The sequence below is a fragment of the Chanodichthys erythropterus genome, chromosome 13 (assembly GCF_024489055.1).
Source record: "Chanodichthys erythropterus isolate Z2021 chromosome 13, ASM2448905v1, whole genome shotgun sequence".
NCBI classification, from domain to species: Eukaryota; Metazoa; Chordata; class Actinopteri; order Cypriniformes; family Xenocyprididae; genus Chanodichthys; species Chanodichthys erythropterus.
In genome coordinates, this window is record NC_090233.1 from 15794016 (window position 1) to 15816338 (window position 22323).

Sequence of the window (22323 nt, forward strand, 5' to 3'; positions counted from 1 at the left end):
CGAGCCCGGTGCGCATGCGCAGTGCAGCTGTACGGGGGTTAGCAGACGGGGAATTCTGACTCACAGTTTTACTAATAATTGTTAGTTAATTGTCGTAATAAGTGCCGAACAATTGCAACAATATCCGACTCGTATCGATCAGGAGGTTTTCCCCTCAGTCTGCTTGTATTTCTGTGGTTTTTGTCATTTTAGGAAGCCGATCGTAGACATTTCCTGAAACTCTTCGAGCTGCTGCTGTCTGTAAAACTTCGAGGAGTTTATAAATGCTGTTTAAAGGCCTTTGAGGATCAACTTTATCGCAGCAGAAGTTCACATCTCCCTCCAGAAGAGTTTAACCAGAAGAAAAGAAGCGGAGATGAGTTTCTTATTGTAAGTATTTGAGTTGATGAAGTTTATTCTTTCTTTCCTCCCATAATCGCTTATTGCAGATAAATGTGATATAGAAGTTCACACAGCAAAAGTGAACCAAATAACATTTCTGATAACACGAAACTTTTAAAACGAGCAGCATTTCCGGTGGAGATGTGTTCCTGTGTTCGAGTATTGCGTAAACAAATGATCTTATTCAGTTTCAGTTCTGTTGATTTATTGTGAAATCAGTCTAACACAGCGCAATGTGACTCGTGTTCAGTGGAAATCGCTCGTCCAAGACCTTCAAGCCCAAGAAGAACATCCCCGAGGGCTCTCACCAGTACGAGCTGCTCAAGCACGCGGAAGCCACTCTCGGGAGCGGGAATCTGCGCGCGGCCGTGATGTTACCGGAGGGAGAAGACCTGAACGAGTGGATCGCGGTCAACAGTGAGTGTGTGTGTGTGTGTGTGTGTGTGTGTGTGTGTGTGTGTGAGGAACACCAGGGGCCTGTACCATGATGGTAGATGAACAAACTCAGGGTTATAGGATTAGTTTCAAGTTGACAAAACCAAACCACTCCAATCCGGCTTTGTTGGTACCATGATGCTGATCATCAACTTTCTCTGTCAACTCAGGCTTTGATCCTGAGTTTGTGAAGTGTGTGCACATGAATCTGTGACATCAGTGGTGAACAGCCAATCACATGCCTTGCAACAGAAATAAACTGTGATTCACTTCTCACGAGAGAGCCAGCGAGATTCAATTCGCTGAAAATTAAGAATTTAAACGCATTTACACTAATGGAAAATACTTATCTTTGAAAGAGGACAAATAAAAGAAATGATCTTTCTCTATCAGTCCAAGTGAAGTTAGTTTATATGGTTAATAATATATAGCGATAGACACTCAAACATACAAGCTCACATGTAGTCATATTTAAATAGTATATTTACACCTTATTTATATTAGCCTACATATGATCAATATTCATTGAAACTAAGTGCTTAATAACAACTGTTAAACTAAACTTGCATGTGTGTAATGGATTAATAAAAATATAGATCATATACAAATCATATATAAATTATATTATCATTAAAACCAGACAATTTCATCATTAAATATTTGTTTTTACTATATAATGACCTTTAATTTGGAGGAAGAGAAACTGGGGGAGTGACTTTATTGCGTTGGGTGTGTCAGTGTCACTTAGCTTACACCTGATTGGTCCAATTTCAGTTTGAGATCTCTAACCCTGAACATAACCTGCCCCGGAGCAGGTTAGCCGTGGAGCGTAAGTTACCATGGCGATGAACACCGCTAAAAGCCAAGTCACTTTCATGGTACCTAAAACCCAAGATTGGTGCAAACTAATCTGAAACTTACCTGGCTAGCCAGCTAATCCAGCTTCATGGTACAGGCCCCTGATCTAATCATGATCATGCCACTGAATCCTCACCCGTTTATTTCAGCTGTGGACTTCTTCAACCAGATCAACATGCTGTACGGAACCATCACTGAGTTCTGCACAGAAACCAGCTGCTCTGTCATGTCTGCAGGACCCAGGTACACACACGTGTATATATATGTATAACTATATATAATAACCGTAATACTGCTGCTCTGTCATGTCTGCAGGTACAATAATATACAGTTGCAAGAAAAAGTATGTGAAGCACTTGCAGAATCTGTGAAAATGTGAATAATTTTAACAAAATAAAGGAGATAATACAAAATGCATGTTATTTTTTGTTTAGTACTGCCCTGAGTAAGATATTTTACATAAAAGATGTTTACATATAATCCACAAGACAAAACAATAGCTGAATTTATTAAAATTTGAACCCCAAAGGGTTCAAATATGCAAAAATGCTTGAAAACTGATGAATCTGCAGGATCTGGAGGAGCTGGAGGATTTTTCTGAAGAACAGAGCTCAGTTTAACTGCTCAGGACAAACATCTCATGAACAACCATCACAAAACACAAAAACAGTCGTGGATCATCAGGTGACCACACACAGTATTGAGAATCAATGCTTCATATACTTATGAATGGGGTTATTTTAATAAATTCAGCTATTGTTTTGTCTTGTGGATTATATGTAAACATCTTTTATGTAAAATATCTTACTCAGGACAGTACTAAACAAAAAATATCTCCTTTATTTTGTTAATAATTCACATTTTTACAGATTCTGCAAGTGCTTCACATACTTTTTCTTGCAGCTGTAGATATAAGAAAATATAACAATATTACTGCTGCTGTCCAACAAAATAACACGTGTTGAACTTCATAAGGCTGAAAAGTGTTCGTTTACAGAATTATGCTGCTCTGTTCATTCAAATATAAATGTTTATATGCTGTGTTTTTTAAAGTTAGTTTGAACTGTTTTTAGCTAATTATTTTAGTAAAAGTGTTTCATTTATTATTATTATTATTATTGTTGTTCTTTTAATGTTGTTGTGAGGTTGGAAAGTTTCAAAATGTGTAAAAGGGAAATGAGCTTTTATTTTGAAACTAAAAGTCCTTGATCCGAAACACACTTTTGCTGAACCGCTTCGCACAGTTTATATATATATATATATATATATATATATTAGTGTTGTCAAATCGATTAATCGCATCTAACATAAAAGTTAGTGTTGTCTGTATATTACACACACACACACACAGTTATGTTAGATGAGGTTAATCACGATTAATTACTCAATTTGACAGCACTAATTATATATATATATATATATATATATATATATATATATGAGTATGAATGGTATGAGAGACACTCTGTCTGGTAAATCATCAGGTATGAGTATCACTGGGCAGACGGGACCAACATCAAGAAGCCCATCAAGTGTTCTGCTCCGAAGTACATCGACTACTTGATGACCTGGGTTCAGGATCAGCTGGATGATGAAACCCTCTTCCCGTCTAAGATCGGTTTGTTCCTCCCGTTCATTTCTTATGAATTCACACAGGCTCGGCCGAATGAAGAACTCCACTGAACTTTACTCCCTCCAGGTGTCCCGTTTCCCAAGAACTTCATGTCCGTGGCCAAGACCATCCTGAAGCGTCTGTTCAGGGTTTACGCTCACATCTACCACCAGCACTTCGACTCGGTCATGCAGCTCCAGGAGGAGGCTCACCTCAACACCTCCTTCAAGCATTTCATCTTCTTCGTACAGGTCAGTGCGTGAACGCACGCGTCGGTCACGTCAAGCGCATGTGACGGTTTCTGAAAGACTCTTCTTGAACTGATTCTTGATTCTTTCAGGAGTTCAATCTCATCGACCGCCGAGAGCTGGCGCCGCTGCAGGACCTCATCGAGAAACTGGGCAGCAAGGACAGATAGACGCGTCCGGCAGCCTGGATGCATTTCCCACAAAGCCTTTCTTTTTCCCGTCCACCTCTGGATCTGAGAAGCTGTTTGACACTGATAGTCTGTGCAGTTCCTCAGCTGTGCTTCCTGAAGCTCACAGGAGTCTTCCTGAAAACTCTCTTCTGTGCTTCCTGTTGTCAGTATTACACTGTAGCTCTTGATTCGACACGTGTTGGTGATGGACTGAGATATGAAACTATCAGTTTAGCTTTTATGAAGTACAACTAAAACCTGCCTTTTAGTCAACGCTTTTATAATGTTTGAGGGGAAATAGAGAAAGTTTATTTGATTAGATATTTTTTATTTTTTTAATGTTTTGTACAAGTTTGAAGAAAATTGTTATTTTTGTTTATTTCTTATGCGATTGCATATTCAACAGTGGAGATTATTACAAGACCCTTTTCAGTTTTTGGTCAATCTCAAGAGATTTATATCCAGACATTTAAACAGTATTTCATTTCATTTTTATTTGTAGTCACAATAATGACTTTCTATCATGTTCATAATCAGATTTTCTAGAAGAGCATTGCAACTTATTATGAAAAATTGGTAAAAATTCCCAAATGCTTTTTAAACTAAATGATTTTTTTTTTTGAATATTGAATATTTTCTGTTATTTGTATTTTAAGACGTTACAAAAAGTGCACTGTAACAATGATTTTTATTTTTTATTATTTTGTTGTTAACGTTAGGTTTTTTAGTTTCAAAGGTAAATAAACTTTTATTTTGAAAGTTCAAACATTCCTGAACCGGAAGTACGCTTTAGCTAAGCTGCGGGGCGCGAATGAATGGTCCAGCTTCTGTCGTGTGAATGATGTGGCTGTAGTTTTTCTGTCAGGAATGAGTGTGAGGAGGATAAATCGACTGTTCTCGAGTAATCTCATGAGCAGAAGCGATCAAATAAAGAGCGTCTCGATCGAAGGAAACATCGGTATGTTTGTTTATTACATCATTAGTGTTAGCACTGGAGCTTATGTAAGGCGATGCAGTTTACAACGAAACGGTTCATCTGATTTACCAATACCGATTATTAGACTGATCTCTCATTCAGTTCCAGTTTATTGAGTGTTTAATGTGAAGTCTTGGTCTCCAGCGGTCGGGAAGTCCACATTCGCGCGGCTGCTGCAGAGAGCGGAGCAGCACTGGGAGGTGATCGCTGAACCCGTCAGTAAATGGCAGAATGTGGACCAAACCAACCAGGTCAGTGTGCGAGACTAACGTTAGTTAGAGACGTAAACTTCACTGACAGGCCCAGTGCTTCCCACAGGTTTGAAATATAACGTTACTTGCGCTGGTATCCGGGTCAAAAGTCCTCCCACGGCACCAAAATGGTCTGCTACATGTGACAAATAGTGTGTGATTTATAAGAGTTTTTATTTATTGAAATTATTTTAATTACATAGCATACTATTAGATTTTATTACGTACTAATATTAAGCATTGTAAATTATGCAAAATTACAGCATTTAAATCATATGCTGTCATATAGTGTCTCTCAGTGAATGGGACACAGATTTTACTAGTAAAATTCATATAATGAATAATATAAGTGTCAAATAATGTTCTTTAGTCTTTTCTTCCTGTGGGGGAGACTACAGTCATTTACTATGAATTAAATGGAAATCAAATTAAATTTGTTGTGTAACCAAAATACCAATAATGCCCAAAAGAAAAAAACAGCGTGTGACTTTTAATTAGGGCTGTGACGGTAGGCATGACAACCGCGCCACCGCGGTCATGAAGTGTCACCGGCGGTAGTGTGACGTCATATATAATATATATTTATAAATCTGAGGGCGCGTTAACCGAAAATTTTCCGTCTTTGATGGAATTTTTTTAGCAGTAACGGAAAAAATCTGCAGCCCGTCCGTCAGCTTGTAATTCCCACCTATGCATAACCTATTTGCTTATCCTGTAAGTTCGTGAATAAAATGTCTTATCAATAAAATATAAAAATTAAAATGACGGGTAATTATTGATTAAGATGGATTTTTTTTTACGATATAAACCAAACGTAATCAAATTAAAAATGATGGAGAAATGTAAACTAAATAAATATATAATATACACACACACACACACACACACAATTATTTAATTATTTTGAGAGTGTAGAGAGATTACGTTTATTTCGATAAATTAACAACCTCATAGATCACAGTATGACTGTCTTTAAAGTTTTACAAGTTAAAAGTCAATTTCCGTATGGAGAAAATTAATGGAAAAAATACTTCCGGAACCGGACTGTTGCACTCTACAGCCAACCACGACCATCCAATCAGTTCCCACAGACAAAATCAAGCCCCGCCCTACATAGAAGCGTTTCACTCGGATATTCGGCACAATAGAGAAGAAACGACTATCCCAACTTCAGTATTGCTGGTGTTCTATTGGTGGATCTCATGTGAGTGACAGGTGGCCCCGCCCTCATCATCAGAGCAGAGGATATAATCTGATTACAGCCCGGGGGCATGTGAATAAAAAATGATGTGCACAGATAAATCATTTATAATAAATACTGCAATATAGAAAATTAAAAATTGATTACATGGTGACTTTTAAAGTGTTTGTGCCGTCTTTAAAATAAACGCCACTTGTACTCCCAATACTGACCGTGTGTCATGTGCTTCTCGTTTCCTGTGTCAGACAGAGCATCATCCTCAGCAGTCCAGCAGTAACCTCTTACAGATGATGTATCATGACCCCAAGCGCTGGTCCTACACGTTCCAGACCTTCTCCTGCATGAGCCGCATGCGCACACAGCTGCAGCCACTTCCTGTCCGAGCGTCCGGAGCGGTGCGGGTGTACGAGCGCTCCGTCTACAGCGACCGGTTCGACATTCATAGCTCCAGTGTTGATCATTAACTGTTTATTGATGCTTTTCAGGAGTTACAGTACTTCTTTTGATCATCTTTTTGAATCATATAGTGTTCATGTCATTAAATCCTTAAAAGGACCTTTTAGATTCTTTAAAAAGAGTACGTTTTACAGTTATAATATACTTTAAAAGATTATACTTAAGTGTGAACTGAATGTAATTTTTTTTGGACACTTAATTGCAGTTAAATGAACGTGTTATAGTTTAAACGTATATTACATGCAGTTAGCTGAGCTTTAGAGTGATTTTGAGCCTCTTCAGCACATCTTTGTGTGTAATTTCTTCTGTTGTCTTAGAAATAATATGATTATTTAAAGTGTACTGACAAGCATTTATGGTAAACTAAAATATACTTTAATGTCATTTCTATTGAACCTTGTATTCCATGTATTTAAAAAAATTGTAATTATGTTAATATTTGTCACATTTGTTGTGAAGTTGCAGTTTATTGCATTTAAAATAGAATCTTAAGTTTAAATATAATATTGAGTAACACTACAGTTAAAATGATAATGAAGTACTTCACGTGTGCTTTAGTATGGTCGACACGTCAAAATAAGTGCACTTCTTTAAAGCATGACAAAAGATTGTTAAAACAAAGATTTAAAATGTACTTTAAAGTAAAACTTGACATGATTTAAGTGTACTTAAGTGTGCTACTCTCTTTCAGTACACTTAAGTGGCCTTTTATGTCATTAAAAATATATTTAAAAAATGCTTTTAAGATCTGATGAACACAAGTGCACATTCAATAGTCAAGCACACTTCTTTTTGACACTTGTATCATGATTAAATGTGTTGTCCTCCTCTTCAGGTACATCTTCGCTCTGAACATGTTTGAGCTGGGCTGCATGAACTCCACCGAGTGGGCCGTGTATCAGGACTGGCACTCCTTCCTCGTGGAGCAGTTCGGCCGCCGGATTCAGCTGGATGGCATCATATATCTGCGAGCGTCTCCACAGGTCGGTCCGAGCGGAAGTGCTGTCAGGCCCTGAAAGGCTTCATATGTTGAGAAAAACGGATTGTTCTAGTCATGGATGCTGATCGGTGTACGGTGTCCAGGTCATAAATAAAAAATAACATGCCATTTATATGATGCTGCTTATGCAAAAATTTGTGCACAGTGTATGTAAACTTAAAAAAATAACTACATTTTTCAGCCTTTATTTTTATTCTTCCCTTCCAAAACACACTTTTTTCCCTCTTCTTTTAAAGCAAAAAGATTAAGGAATGTAGACAGGATGTGATGTAAACATGTGCCTTGTTGTTCTGCTCTCGAACACAACTAATGATTCAGAACAACTGTTGGCCAGAAGCTTTTAGTTTATGTCTGGAATGGTCCGTAAGCTGCTTCAGATAAACGTGACTTCAAAATGAATAAATGTGAAGTCAGTCGACTTGTAATTTTCTCGTTAGAACGGATTTTGAACGGCTCAGTTTTGATGTTCTGCAGACGTGTATGGAGAGGTTAGGCAGACGAGGCCGAGTGGAGGAACAGGGAATTCAGCTCGACTACCTGGAGAAGCTGCACACGCGACATGAAGACTGGCTCGTCGACAGGAAGACCAGGTGAGTCCTGTGACCCGCCCCTGAAGGGGAAATATATTTCATTGCTCTCTCGAGGAAGTTGGCGTTCGCTCGCAAATAACACAAGTTTTTCCAGTGAATGAAGTTTTTTTCAGGAGAACGCAAAAGCATTGAAATATATATATTTTCCATCACCTTGTCCCTTTAGGGGCTCCGTACCACAGTAATAGTGGAACTAATCTTGTAAATGTTGTTACTCTGTTCTGATGCATTTGTCCATGTGTAGATCTTGGACTGTTTAACACAAATAATATAAATTCTCTGTATTATCAGCATCTGTTCTCACCTGCTCTGTGTACAGTAGTGTTTACTCTATCGTTCAAACACTTGGACAAAACGTTTTTCAAGGATGCATTGAATTGATCAAAAGTAACAGTAAAGACATTTATAATGTCACAAAAGATTTTAAAATAAATGCTGTTCTTTTGAACTTTATAATCAAAGAATCCTGAAAAATAAAATGTATCACAGTTTCCACAAAATATGAAGCTGTTTTCAACATTAATAATAATAATCATAAATGTTTGAGCAGCAGATCATCATATCAGAATGATTTCTGAAGGATCATGTGACACTGAAGACTGGAGTAATGATGCTGAAAATTCAGCTTTGATCACAGGAATAAATTACACTTTACTATATATTCACATAGAAAACAGCTGATTTCACAATTTTTACTGTATTTTTGATCAAATAAATACAGCCTTGGTGAGCAGAAGAGACTTGTGTTAGAAATATGTGAGAACAGACAACAGTGAGTGATCCTAATCATGATTTATTCCCAATGTATCAACATTTGCCATCAGGGAAACGTTATCGAGTCCCACTCTGTAAAAGTAACAGAGGTAAAAATGATTTTTTGTAACAATCTATTGATATTTTAAATGGTAAGATGTAATTATTTTAGTATTATTATGACTGATCTTTTCTTTCTTCTTTTTATTATGTATGTATGATTGTGTATTATTGCAGCTTTGAGTCCATAACAAATTTCCTGTGAAAGGACATAAAGTATACTCTAACTCTAAAACACTCTACAGTACAGATTGTGTCTGAGCAGTTTTACAGCAGGAGCATTAATGATTTCTGACATGAAGCTCTTCTCTCTTCACACAGGGTTCATTTTGAGCACCTGGAGACGGTGCCGGTGTTGGTTCTGGATGCTGATGTGGAGTTTGAGAAGGACCCCAAAGTGCAGGACAATCTCTTAACAAAGGTACGCCTTCCTCAGAAAGAGTGGTTTTTACATTTTTTGTGCATTACATACATGTTGACACTATGGAAATTTGTTTCTGCCACTGAATAAAAACTAGAAAATGTAATTCCTTGCAAAAAAGTCAGAATTACTAAAACTCACAATTCTGAGGAAAACAAAAACTGAATTGTGAGGAAAAAGTCAGTTATAAGGGTTAGTCTGTCATTAATTACTCATCCTCATGTCGTTAAAGCGGTCATGTGACTGCAGTGGTTCAACCGTAATGTTATGAAGCAACGAGAATGCTTTTTGCACACAAACTTTATTCAACAATGTCTTCTCTTCCCTGTCCGTCTCCTGTGCTGTTGACGTTGTATAGACAGTTCAGCACTTCTGTGTTTTACATCAGAACCCTTTAAAGTCGCGATTACCTTTTTTATTCCATGGCGGAAACAAAAGAGCTTGAGTTACGAGGCGTAAACCCAGAATTCTGAGCAAAAAACATCAGAATTAATAAAAAAAGACGCAATTATCTCTTTAGTTTATTCGGTGGCAGAAACGAGCTTCGTGTCACACGCCTCACATGAGCAACACACAGAGTTTATTTTCTTCTCCTGATCTAGGTTAGACATTTTTTCAGTGCATTATAAACTGCATCGTGGGACCGAAGCGCAAGGATTGTTTCGTATGGACGTTTCTGTAGGACAGGATCTCGGAGTGTCGGACCAAACCACAGACCTGAATGTTCTTTGCTGCAGAAGAAGTTTTCTCAGCGTTCGGTGGAGATGAAAGACAGTTCACTGCAGAAATGTTTCAAAAACTGCACTGTGACATGTATAAACTATAAATGCTCTGTTTTATAACATCTGACTGACAAGTGGGTGATTTCTTGTAATATTGTTTTTTATCCTTAACTTATTCCAATAAACCTGCACACCTAAACATGAAGGGAAATCTACTTGATTGAAACACAAAACTTATGAATGTGCCACACTCACAATTAGACACTGAAGTTTACTGGTTCTGTTTTTGTAAAAAAAAAAAAAAAAAAATTTTATTCATCACAAACACTTTTTTTTAACAATTCCCCCCTCCAAAGCACCAATTACAGTTAAAGTATGCCATTCGACAACATACAAATGGAGGACCGCAATTACAACACACAATTGTGGATGAGGTGACCTGGATGTGATCAGTTTGTCGTTTTAACCTTTTTCTTCTTGGTTTTAGCCACCTGAGGCAGAGGCATTTTAAACGCAGTCCTATAAACAGAAGAACACGAGACTGTTTGTTACAGGCTCCCAGAAACCACATTATCTATCAGATGAACTTCAATATGGTGATAAAAAGACTCACTCGCATGTTGTGCAGATTGGACTGAAGTTACAGAATACTGTGAATGGAGAGAGGAAAAGATGAAAACTAGGTTAAACCGTGTTAAAACACAATCCTGCTGTGGGACCTTTAGATAAGGGCACTAAGAAGGCAAAAAGAAACTACTTAGAAACTAGCAACATTTTCCCAAGGCTTGTTTCTACCGCATGAAATGACAGTTTCTTATCAGAGACCATATTAACAGATTACAGTATTCAGACTGTAATCATGAGCAGCTAATGTTGATGTGATCTCCTCAAACCTTTGAACGCTGGTGTATAAATGCTCAACGTGCTGAAGACACACACACACTCTCACTCTCACACACACACACACACACACACACACACATACTCTCTCACACACACACACACATACTCTCACTCACACACATACTCTCACTCACACACACACACACACACACATACTCACTCTCACTCACACACACACACACATACTCTCACTCTCTCACACACACACACACACACATACTCTCACTCACACACACACACACACCCACACACATACTCTCACACACACACACACACACACACTCTCACTCACACACACATGTTTGTTTTTGTGAATTGTGGGGACTTTCCATAGACTTCAATGCATTTTACACTGAACAAACTGTACATTCTATCCCCCTACCCTGCCCCTACCCCTAAACCTAACCCTCACAGGAAACTGTGCAAACTTTTACTTTTTCACAAAAACTCATTCTATATGATTTATAAACCCATTTACATTGTGGGGACCGCTGGCTGGTCCCCACGATGTAGGTGAACTCAGGTTTATATTACATCATGGGGACATTTGGTCCCCACAATGTAATATAAACAAAAGCACACACACACACACACACACACACACACACACACACATACTCTCACACACACACACACACACACACACATACTCTCACTCACACACACACACACACACACACACATACTCTCACTCACACACACACACACACACACATACTCTCACTCACACACACACACACATACTCTCACTCACACACACACACACACACACTCTCACTCACACACACACACACACACACACACACACACACACACACACACACACACACACACACACACACACACACACACACACACGTCTGAAAACGAGCCTGAACCCACCAATGACTGCAAACGTGACAATAGGCAGTAAGTGTAGATGAAACATACTTGACAGGCACACTGAACACACGTAGCCGATCTCGATGAGGTTGCGGTGGCAGAAGCAGGCGGCTCTGTAGTCCACGTGAACCGGAGGAGGCAGTAACAGCTGAGAGCGCTGGTCTGCGTCCGGCAGAAACACCCACTGACACACGAGAGAAGCACGACACCGTTCTTCACAACATTAAACAAACAGCCTGCTGGGATACATGATAAATGTGCAAAAACACGTGTCTCACCAACAAATACTGTGCCAGAGCGATCTTTTGAGGAATCCTGAGATACAGGCCTCCGGTGATGTCACAAGCCTGTCGAGAAACAGTGTTTCACACTCAATCACATCAAATTAAATAATTAGATGCTGAAAACGGCATGATTGTAAATATAAAGTTTGACTGAAACTTTTTCATCAGTTTTATTTGAGCACTAAATAATTCATATGCAGAAGTGACAAACCTTTTATGATTGTCATGATTTTTGTTCAAAGTTGAAACAAGTACAAATATAAACAGTGCTACTTCTTGTTTCTACTTTAAACAAAAATCACTTCTTCATGTCCTTGAAATGTTTATGACTTGTAGAAAGATGGACATTTAGTTCACCTAAGAATGAAAATCCTGTCATCATTCACCCTCATGTCACCAACCCTGATGCATGTGACTTTCTTTCTTCAGATAAACACTTTATTTTTAAGATTTTTAGGTAGGAGTTTATTTTTTTGAACTACTATGATTTTGTTCCACACACCCTTATCGTTTGGCATCAGAAGACATTGATCCGTATGGCAGCAGACATTCAATAGCATTATGTGGACTCAGAGATGGATTATTTTCCTAAAAATCTTCCTTTGTTTATCTGAAGGAAGAAAGTCATTTCTATGATGGCATGAGGGTGAGTAAATGAGAGAAATGTTTATTTTTGGGTGAACTAACCCTAGATCTAGATACACATTTAATTTATTTCTTCATTGTCTGAACAATCGTGTGGCATTATTCAAATCCATGATCAGTTTTCTACACACTGATGTTTCATCATCATCATCATCATCTGTAGGATCATATTTACTGTGTAACTGAACAATGACATCAGTAAAAACAGTCGGTCTCATACGCTGATCAGACACAGTACCTGCTGCAACAGTCCGGAGTCGCTGTCCAGCACACAGGCGTCAATCAGGATATTCTTCAACAGAATCATGGAGCATATAAATATATCAACATCAGAAGAGCACATGATTAGATCTGAAGATGTTAGTTCAGCTGTTATTCCCACCTTCTTCTGAGCAGCGAAGATGACGTTCATGAAGTTCATGTACTGTAATGTGGAATCCTCAGACGCTTTAATCACCTGAAACCACAATTAAACGCGTCAGTGCAGTCACACAACTAAACACTGCATGTGTGCGGCTAAACCTGAAGAAGAGCTTACCAGAATCCGTGATTTCACTTCCTGTCCAGCTGTAGGTCAAAAGCATGAGAGAATTCAGTTCACTAAATAAAAATATTCAGATCTATTTAATTAAAACCGCTAGGAAATCTATCAATCTTGTGTGCTTCGATTTCACTGGAAGAGATGATTATGGAAACTTGTTTCCAACACTAAAGAAAACAGAAAAAGGTAATTGTGACTAATTTAATCACAATTGCGAGTTATAAAGTTAGAATTGTGAGAAATAAACTTGCAATTGCGAGAAAGTCAAAATTATGAGGAAAAAGTCAGAATTATCTTTTAAACTTTTATTGTGGTGGGAACAAGCTTCCACAGATGTTCAGGAGGAAATGAGTTCACCTTGTACATCCTTCGAGACCCGATGAATGTCTGAGAGTCAAAGGTTAATGAAAACTGTGTGTTTGCACATATTAAAGTGAAGTTAGCAGTGATGAGAGGATACAGCACAGAGCTCTGGAGAGAGAGACGGCCAGCAGCGTGTCTGTCTGAGTGCCGCTGACCTCTGCTGCGAACCACAACAAACACACACTTATCCTCTGTATGATCTCACACACTCACACACACACACACACACACACACACACACACACACACACACACACACACACACACACACACACACACACACACACACACACACACACACACACACTTATCCTCTGTATGATCTCTCACACACACACACACACACACACACACACTTATCCTCTGTATGATCTCACACACTCACACACACACACACACACACACACACACACACACACACACACACACACTTATCCTCTGTATGATCTCTCACACACACACACACTCACACACACACTCACACACACACACACTCACACACACACACACACACACACACACACACACACACTCACACACACACACACACACACACACACACACACACACACACACACACACACACACACACACACACACACACACACACACACACACACACACACACACACACACACACACACACAAACACACCAAACACTCACAGCATTAGATATTAGGATAAATGCATCAAAACTGTCATCGCGAGAAAAACATTTATGAAACTAACCCATTTACTTTCATAACACCATCACAATTAAATCATTAGATAACTTACTTCTCTCCATGAGTTTCCGAATCTCTTCCGCAAACAGATCATTGGTGGCTGACAGAAGCTCATATTTGCCATCAGTACTTGCAGAAATGTCCTCCCCTGACCTCCACTGCTTACTGGGATACAGGAAGTGGCTTGACGACAAAACATTAGTAGAGTTTTAGTCTATCTTAGTATACTATATGGACAAAAGTATTGGGACACATCTCTTAAAAATTATTAAATGCAGGTGTTTCAATGCCACCTTTACAATGAGTCAGTTCATGAAGTCTCATCCCTGCTAGATATATTCCACAGTCTGTAAGTGGAATTATTGGAAAGTGGAAGCGTTTAGGAACAGCAGCGATTCATGTAAAAGTCTCAGAGCGTACCGGTCACGAGTGTGTAAAAGTCGCCAACGCTCGGCTGATTCAACAGCTGAACAGTTACAAAGTTCCTCTGGCATTAATATCAGCGCAGGAACTGTGCGGCGGAGCTTGATGGCCGAGCAGCTGCAGGAAAGCCTCACGTCAGCAGGCGTCGGATGGAGTGACTGGAGCAGTGGAAAGATGAATCACACTCCTCTGTTCGTCAGTCTGATGGGCGAGTCTGGGTTTGGAGGACGCCAGGAGAACGTTCCCTGCATTACTGTAAAGTGCTGGAGGAGGGATGATGATGATGATGATGGGGCTGTTTTTCAGGGATTGAAGGGAAATCTTAACGCTTCAGCATTCCAACACATTTTGGACAATGCTATGCTTCCAACTTAGTGGAAATATTGTGGAAAACCTTCCCAGAAGAGTGAAGCTGATATTGCTGCACTGGGAACAACTCCATACTAATGTCCATGAATTCAGAAATACAATGATAATACAACTCCTGTCGGCGTCCCAATACTATTATCCACAGAGAGAGTGTGTGTGTGTGTGTGTGTGTGTGTGTGTGTGTGTGTGTGTGTGTGTGTGTGTGTGTGTGTGTGTAGTGAACATGAAGGTATCAGTGATGTTCTACCTCTCCTGATACAGGTTTGCAATCACGGCTAGTTTGTTGGTTCTGGACATCACCAGATGAGCATTAGCCAGCACCATTAAAGCGTCCAGACATGTCGAAAGAGTGAACTGAAAGAAAAGGAGCAAAGGTTCATTTTAATGGGCAATAAGGATAAACTGGAAAGCATTGTGGATCAATGGATTTGGGTTATGTGACCTTCGGTTCTCTCTGAGCCTGCTGACCCCACCAGACCGGGTTCACATCCAGAACCAGCACCAGAACATTGATTTCGTCATCTGTACACATTAGTGATGATCATGTTCACATTTATCACGTGTTTCACATCAACGCAGATCATGTGTGTCAACATTAGGACTCTTCCTCCTGTTTTTATGAAACCGGTCAATGCAAAGCTGTTTTCTTGTTAACATTTCCAAACCCTGCTTTATATGATGAACTAACCTGAGGCCATCGCTGCGATTCCCGGTTCTCTACATCACTATAAACAGCGTTTCAGTGATATTCTTATTCAGCATGTCGAAAGCTGTGCCGTTCAGACATCTTCTTCTGTAGATTCACCAGCAGATGCGAACTACTTCAGCAGGTGCACAGCGCCACCTCCTGTGCTGGAGAGGGAAATATCTATCTATCTATCTATCTATCTATCTATCTATCTATCTATCTATCTATCTATCTATCTATCTATCTATCTATCTATCTATCTATCTATCTATCTATCTATCTATCTATCTATCTATCTATCTATCTATCTATCTATCTATCTATCTATCTATCTCACATTAGTAGAGTATAAATAAGTTCGTGTTGTTTGGCTCTAGTCCTGTAGGTGGCGACACACATCACAGGCGGTCCATCCGTCATGAAATGAGGGACACGAAGAAGAAAGTGCATGTCCACTTGTGCCGTGTGTAACATTAGCGCTGCTAATCTGAAGGAAAGTAAATATAAAATAAACATTATTCTGTTGGCAGAGTCGCTGATGAAAACAGAGAGTGAAATAAACACATTATTCTGTTGACTGATAAAGTGTTGAGAGCAGATTGCATCAGAAACACGCTTTAATATGGAGGAGAGAGGTGAGTTATTATTATATTATTATATAGTTGAATTATTATAATGATGTTCTGTGTTCAGTTTATGATTCATTCTATCACATCCTTATTTCTGTCGGATATTCCTGTGTTTTATTCACTCACTGTCAGTGACTAGTAGTTAATGTTTATAGGTTAAACTATATATTCATAAATATTACTGAAAATAATTTAAATTATTAATAGTTTTGATAGCTGATATAATTACATTATATACATTATTAGTTAGGGTCTAGAATGTTAACACTTCACAATAAGGTCTCATTATTAGCCAACATGAACCAGAAATGAGCAATATGATTTTTTATTCATCTTTATTATTGTAGGTTAATAAAATACAGTTGTTGATTATTTGTTCATGTTAAGAAAGTAAACTTTACTGTAAAGTGTTACTAAAAATTCAGCAGAAAACCCCAGAATCTTTTTTATATTTCAGTATATTCTCCGAATGTGAATTTTTTGTTGTTTACTTTCATTTGTTCCAACACTAAATGAATCCGTGACTGTTTCTCCCAGAGCTGGTGGAATATTTCCGGACACAGATCGGGGAGGACCCGGACGTGGCGTCAGCGGTGGCTGCTATCCGATCGCTGCTGGAGTTCCTGAAGCGGGATCAGAGTGAGTTGGTCTCGTTTTCACACTCAGGTGTTCAGATATGTGAGGTCACGTGACCCGTGCTGTCCTCCTCAGGTGAGACGATCCTGGGCCTGAGAGAGAACATGACGCAGGCCATCCTCCGGCTGCAGGAGACGGATTCATCAGTGGCCGTGTCGTCTGGAGGAGAGCTGTTCCTGCGCTTCATCAGTCTGACCTCACTGGAGCATCCGGTCAGTTCTGCATCACACACACACACACACACACACACACACACACACACTCACACACACACACACACACACACACACACACACACACACACACACACACTCACTCACTCACTCACTCACTCACACACACACACACACACACACACACACACACACACACACACACACACACATACACATACACACACACACACACACACACACATGTTTGTTTTGTGAATTGTGGGGACTTTCCATAGGCCACAATGCATTTTATACTGTACAAACTGTACTTTCTAACCCCCTACCCCTAAACCTAACCATCACAGGAAACTGTGCACACCTTTATTTTCTCACAAAAACATCATTTAGTATTTTTATTAATTCATTTACATTGTGGGGACTGGTGGCTGGTGAACTCAGGTTTATATTACATCGTGGGGACATTTGGCTAACCCCACAATGTAATATAAACAAACTCACACACACACACACACACTCACACACTCACACACACACTCACTCACTCACTCACTCACTCACTCACTCACTCACTCACTCACTCACTCACTCACACACACACACACACACACACACACTCACTCACTCACTCACTCACTCACTCACTCACTCACTCACTCACTCACACACACACACACTCACTCACTCACTCACTCACTCACTCACTCACTCACTCACTCACTCACACACACACACACACACACACACACACACACACACACACACACACACACACATATATATACACACACACACAAACTTTTATGTTAGATGTGATTATTCACAATTAATCGTTTTGACAGCACAAGAAATAAGAAAAATAATATTTTTTTTTATGAAATGAAGCAGTTTATTGAGACATTTAAACAGAAAAGTTTTTTATGGCTCTGATATAGTGAGAATATGGAGGAAAAACACCTTCATTTTATTCAAAGGCCAAAACTGAGAAAATGTGCAATTTTGTGCATCTGTTGATATTTATGTAGAGTTTGTAATGTAAATCACACATTACAGTATAAATGCATATAAATCTCAGTCATCACTCTATATCTGAATTAGATGATATTTAAATGCTTAGTTTTATGATCAAAGCTCTGTAGTTTTAAAACATATAATGCAATAAAATACAATGATTGACAGATATAATTAAGCCCGATGATCATATTTGATACATCTGAACATGATTTTAAAAAAAATGATGTACTGAAAAAAATTTCACAGTAAAAACTCAAGTGAAGCACGAGCTGAAGGTGGACATTTTTACTTGCTATTAAACTCTGGATCAGACGACAGGAGAAGAGTGGAGGCCTTCAGAAGTGTGAATACGGATATGAGTTATGATTTCATCCTGCACTCAGGGTTTAAAGGGTTGAAAGTGACGAGTTATGCTGCTCTTATGTGTTAAAATGAGAAGTTGTTTTGTGAAAGTTTTTCCTTCAGTGTGACTGACCGCGTGATGTTCGCTGTGTTTCTGCCGCAGGATCTCTCCCAGTGTAAGAATGTGATGATAGAGAGAGGAGAACTCTTCCTGAAGAAAATATCCCTCTCCAGGGGCAAAGTGGGAAAACTGTGCCACACCTTCATCAAAGATGGAGCTGTAAGTACAGAAGAAGATGTTTTTCTGTCGTTATTTTGGAGACGCTCTTATATCTGCCTTCCATCTGCAGAAAATCCTCACACACTCGTCATCACGAGTCGTTCTGAAGGTTCTGGAGAACGCGGCAGCTGATCACAAACGTTTCACAGTCTATGTCACTGAATCACAGCCGGATTCAGCAGGGTGAGTCTCCATCGCATGGCCGTCTGCTCTCCTGCCCTACAGAGACGACATGCACAACTCTGGAGTCAACCTTCGATTGAATTCTGATTCATGTCCATTTTTCACTCCCAGAAACTGTAGTTAATAAGTTAAACTAGTGTATAAATCTACATCATTAGTCAGTGTGTCAGCGTGAATGACTAGTGAGTGTTATAATTAGGCTCGTTAGGGTCGTGTCCGTCACGTATTCGTCAGATTTGTTCCTTAGTGAATATATATGGACACCAAAGTCGTGTCTCAAATAGCACACTATTCACTTGAACGCTGCGCTAATGTACTCAACCGTGTGTGTGTGTGTGTGTGAACCAATCAACATCAGAGTCTGAAGCCCCGCCCTCTCCGTTACGTACAGTAATTAAAGCTGCGACGGTCGAGAGCGTGAAGTGTCCAACGTTCCACACTTAGTTGTTTCTGTAAATAATTACATCATTCCGGGATTTGAAGTGTAGTTTTTCCGTCTGGATTGTTCAGTGTGAACACGCTTCTCTCACTGATTATACTTTAAAACGACAGAATCGTGCACAAGTACGTCAGGTGAGACACACTTAAAGACTAGGATAAGATCCCTTAAAACACTTCATGTGCGTGCTCACTGGGTGTTTGACGGGTGATACACTAATGGATAAATCAGACACACCCACATTTAATGGAGGCTTTTGCATGTTGTTATTATACTGAAAGTAACCGTGTACATTTTATATATATATATATAAAGCTTGCTATCAAAGTATGTGTGTGTGTTTGTACAGTGTTTATATGATGCAATCTTTTATGAATATTTTTCCCTGTTGTCCTTTAGTGAACTTATGGCTCAGAAACTACGCAAACTCAACATACCCGTCACAGTCGTGCTCGACGCTGCAGTCGGGTTAGTGTTGAAGTTTTGTTTCTGTTTTTACATCAAAATGGCCTCTTAACTGCTTTAATTCTCAAGCAGCTCAAATCAATGTTTAAATTCTCTAAATTATGATGTTGACATGCATTCTCTGTAAAGCTGCTTTGAAACAATATGTATTTTGAAAAGTGCTATACGAATAAATGTGAATTGAATTGAATTGAATTCAATTCAATAATCGCTTGTTCCAGAGTTAATCCATTAGTTATCAGAAATGTCTACAATATAAAGATTTTTATATATTATTTTTAGCACATTTATCCAGCATGAAACTGTGGATATGGTTGTGGTGTGATTGCAGGTACATCATGGAGAAGGTGGACCTGGTGATTGTCGGCGCTGAGGGTGTTGTGGAGAGTGGAGGTGTTATAAACAAGGTCAGAAACACACTTGTGTTGTGTACACTACAGGGGAATCCACTTATTCTGCAACATGAAAACTGTGATTCATTAGCCGCTACAGGGAAACAACTAGAAGAATAAAGTGCAGTAAACGGTTAAAGTGTGTTTATAATTACAACAATAAGAAATAAGCGTTTCAAATATCAAGCTAATATTACAGCTAAAAAATAACTGGAAGCGGATGAGACCAGAAGCCTCGACACATTCAAAAAAGAGGTGGATAGGGTTAAAATTAATATACATTAATAGATATCACTATACTTCTCCAGATTAATCACAGTACATTAAGACCTCGTTTACACAACACTCTTTCAACTAAAAACTGAAAAATTTGTGCAAGTTTTTGAAAGCGATACTGTGATTGTCTCTGTGTAAACTACAAAAATGTTGTAAGAACTGTTTGAAAACTGTGACGTCATGTGCTTGAGTATCACATGTTCATTCTACTGGTGCCTAGTGTTTCTTTACAAAGTGACATCGCCATCTACTGGCCTGGCAGCAGAATACAGCGTTTTTAGTCATTCCGTCATCCGTACACAAAATTTTCAAAAACGTTTGTTTTTAGTACATCGCTGTCCTGTTAATGTGCCCTACGACAGCTGTTTTGTATTACAAGTTTTCTGACATGTTGAAATATGCAAATGAGCCTTTGTCTAATTAAATATGCACTCATTTGCATACATTTCCAGAACAGAAATCTGAACATTGGATAAAATCAAGCTAAAAATTCTTCAGTTGATTTTATTGACATCATATTCAGAACTCCATAAATCAGAAAATACTGTCAACATTTACTGTGAAAATCATGTTTTTAGTAATAAAATATCATATAAATCAGGCGAATGATATATGAACAAACCTTCAGAATATTGATAGGAATAAAGTTGTAAAATTTGGTGTGTAAAGTTGCCGAAGTGGAGATTTCTGTCCTCTGTAAATTGATAAAGTCTAATAAAATAAACACTTAAATATGTATTATGGATGTTTTGCCTGTAGCGTCTTGCCTTAAAACAAAATGCATTTATTTCTTTGATTGATCAGATTCTTCCATTTTATGTCCCAGATCGGCACCTATCAGATGGCTGTGTGTTCCAAGGCGCACAACAAACCATTTTATGTGGTGGCAGAAAGTTTCAAGTTTGTGCGACTCTACCCACTTAATCAGCAAGACGTACCCGATAGATTCAAGGTAAATCTGCGTTCACACCATGATGTAATTGAGATGACAAAACATGTGACGTTCTGTCAACACACATATGAATCTGCAGCAGTCAGGTGGTACAAGTAGCTCTCAGAAAATTCCCGGTTTACAAGCTGTAATTCCCAGTTCGACGAGGACACGAACACTTTTTACCAGTCTGAATCTCATAATTACGACATGCAGTGAACAGACCTTAAGTGAGTTTAAACACTTATTATACATAAACATAAAATCTCTCTGTCTGTCAGTATAAAGCAGATGTCCTGAAAACAGCAGAAGATCTCAACCAGGAGCACCCGATGATCGACTACACCCCTCCGTCCCTCATCACGCTCCTCTTCACTGACCTCGGGGTGCTGACGCCCTCTGCTGTCAGCGACGAGCTCATCAAACTCTACCTATGATGATGATGATGATGATGATGATGGCTCTTCATAAAGCATTTAAATCAATGCACAAATGTATAGATTTGAAATGCTCCGCTAACTGAAAGATCCTGAATGTGGAGAGAACGCCTCAGCTCACCAATCCTGAATTTAACATTAAATTATCTGCTTTAAGTGAATTTCATG

The 22323-nt window shown here is 38.9% G+C and overlaps 4 protein-coding genes across 6 annotated transcripts; 3 read left to right on the top strand and 1 right to left on the bottom strand.

The window, feature by feature from the left end:
- Positions 1 to 24: 24 nt before the first annotated feature.
- mob1a (MOB kinase activator 1A) lies at positions 25 to 4508 on the top strand. The gene is made up of 6 exons (XM_067408053.1): positions 25 to 369; positions 632 to 798; positions 1824 to 1917; positions 3159 to 3292; positions 3374 to 3537; positions 3627 to 4508. The coding sequence occupies exons 1-6, from the start codon at positions 356 to 358 to the stop codon at positions 3702 to 3704; spliced, it is 651 nt and encodes a 216-aa protein (XP_067264154.1). The 5' UTR covers positions 25 to 355; the 3' UTR covers positions 3705 to 4508.
- Positions 4509 to 4527: 19 nt separating this feature from the next.
- Positions 4528 to 10341, top strand: dguok (deoxyguanosine kinase). Its single transcript, XM_067408052.1, has 7 exons — positions 4528 to 4662; positions 4825 to 4931; positions 6378 to 6562; positions 7424 to 7571; positions 8063 to 8178; positions 9313 to 9412; positions 10015 to 10341. Exons 1-7 carry the CDS (start codon positions 4572 to 4574, stop codon positions 10039 to 10041), a joined length of 774 nt encoding a protein of 257 aa, XP_067264153.1. The 5' UTR covers positions 4528 to 4571; the 3' UTR covers positions 10042 to 10341.
- A 94-nt stretch (positions 10342 to 10435) lies between these two features.
- On the bottom strand, positions 10436 to 16075 carry gtf2h3 (general transcription factor IIH, polypeptide 3). Of its 3 annotated transcripts, none has more exons than XM_067408050.1 (13): positions 15959 to 16075; positions 15713 to 15792; positions 15518 to 15624; positions 14531 to 14661; positions 13850 to 13909; positions 13747 to 13776; positions 13387 to 13415; positions 13231 to 13305; positions 13087 to 13140; positions 12198 to 12266; positions 11968 to 12103; positions 10748 to 10784; positions 10436 to 10653 (listed from the first exon to the last, which is right to left on the bottom strand). In XM_067408050.1, exons 1-13 carry the CDS (start codon positions 15966 to 15968, stop codon positions 10584 to 10586), a joined length of 888 nt encoding a protein of 295 aa, XP_067264151.1. In that variant the 5' UTR covers positions 15969 to 16075; the 3' UTR covers positions 10436 to 10583. The 3 variants fall into 3 exon arrangements, with proteins under 3 accessions (XP_067264151.1, XP_067264150.1, XP_067264152.1); XM_067408049.1 differs by having other exon boundaries at positions 13850 to 13912; XM_067408051.1 differs by lacking the exons at positions 13747 to 13776; positions 13850 to 13909.
- Positions 16076 to 16376: 301 nt separating this feature from the next.
- On the top strand, positions 16377 to 22293 carry eif2b1 (eukaryotic translation initiation factor 2B, subunit 1 alpha). Its single transcript, XM_067407868.1, has 9 exons — positions 16377 to 16593; positions 17125 to 17226; positions 17299 to 17435; positions 18916 to 19032; positions 19103 to 19215; positions 20054 to 20122; positions 20451 to 20526; positions 21614 to 21739; positions 22000 to 22293. Exons 1-9 carry the CDS (start codon positions 16581 to 16583, stop codon positions 22153 to 22155), a joined length of 909 nt encoding a protein of 302 aa, XP_067263969.1. The 5' UTR covers positions 16377 to 16580; the 3' UTR covers positions 22156 to 22293.
- Positions 22294 to 22323: the final 30 nt, after the last annotated feature.

Excerpts from the sequence above, each read along its gene's own strand:
- mob1a (XM_067408053.1), top strand. Across the intron at positions 1,918-3,158 it reads GTCATGTCTGCAGGACCCAG|GTATGAGTATCACTGGGCAG; the intron begins GTACACACACGT and ends GTAAATCATCAG. Across the intron at positions 3,538-3,626 it reads ATTTCATCTTCTTCGTACAG|GAGTTCAATCTCATCGACCG; the intron begins GTCAGTGCGTGA and ends TGATTCTTTCAG.
- dguok (XM_067408052.1), top strand. The coding sequence starts at position 4,572 with ATGAGTGTGAGGAGGATAAATCGACTGTTCTCGAGTAATCTCATGAGC. Across the intron at positions 4,663-4,824 it reads CTCGATCGAAGGAAACATCG|CGGTCGGGAAGTCCACATTC; the intron begins GTATGTTTGTTT and ends CTTGGTCTCCAG. Across the intron at positions 7,572-8,062 it reads ATCTGCGAGCGTCTCCACAG|ACGTGTATGGAGAGGTTAGG; the intron begins GTCGGTCCGAGC and ends GATGTTCTGCAG.
- gtf2h3 (XM_067408049.1), bottom strand. Across the intron at positions 13,416-13,746 it reads GGTCTCGAAGGATGTACAAG|CTGGACAGGAAGTGAAATCA; the intron begins GTGAACTCATTT and ends TTTGACCTACAG. Across the intron at positions 13,141-13,230 it reads TCTTCGCTGCTCAGAAGAAG|AATATCCTGATTGACGCCTG; the intron begins GTGGGAATAACA and ends ATTCTGTTGAAG.
- eif2b1 (XM_067407868.1), top strand. Across the intron at positions 19,033-19,102 it reads CCTTCATCAAAGATGGAGCT|AAAATCCTCACACACTCGTC; the intron begins GTAAGTACAGAA and ends TTCCATCTGCAG. Across the intron at positions 20,527-21,613 it reads GTGGAGGTGTTATAAACAAG|ATCGGCACCTATCAGATGGC; the intron begins GTCAGAAACACA and ends TTTATGTCCCAG.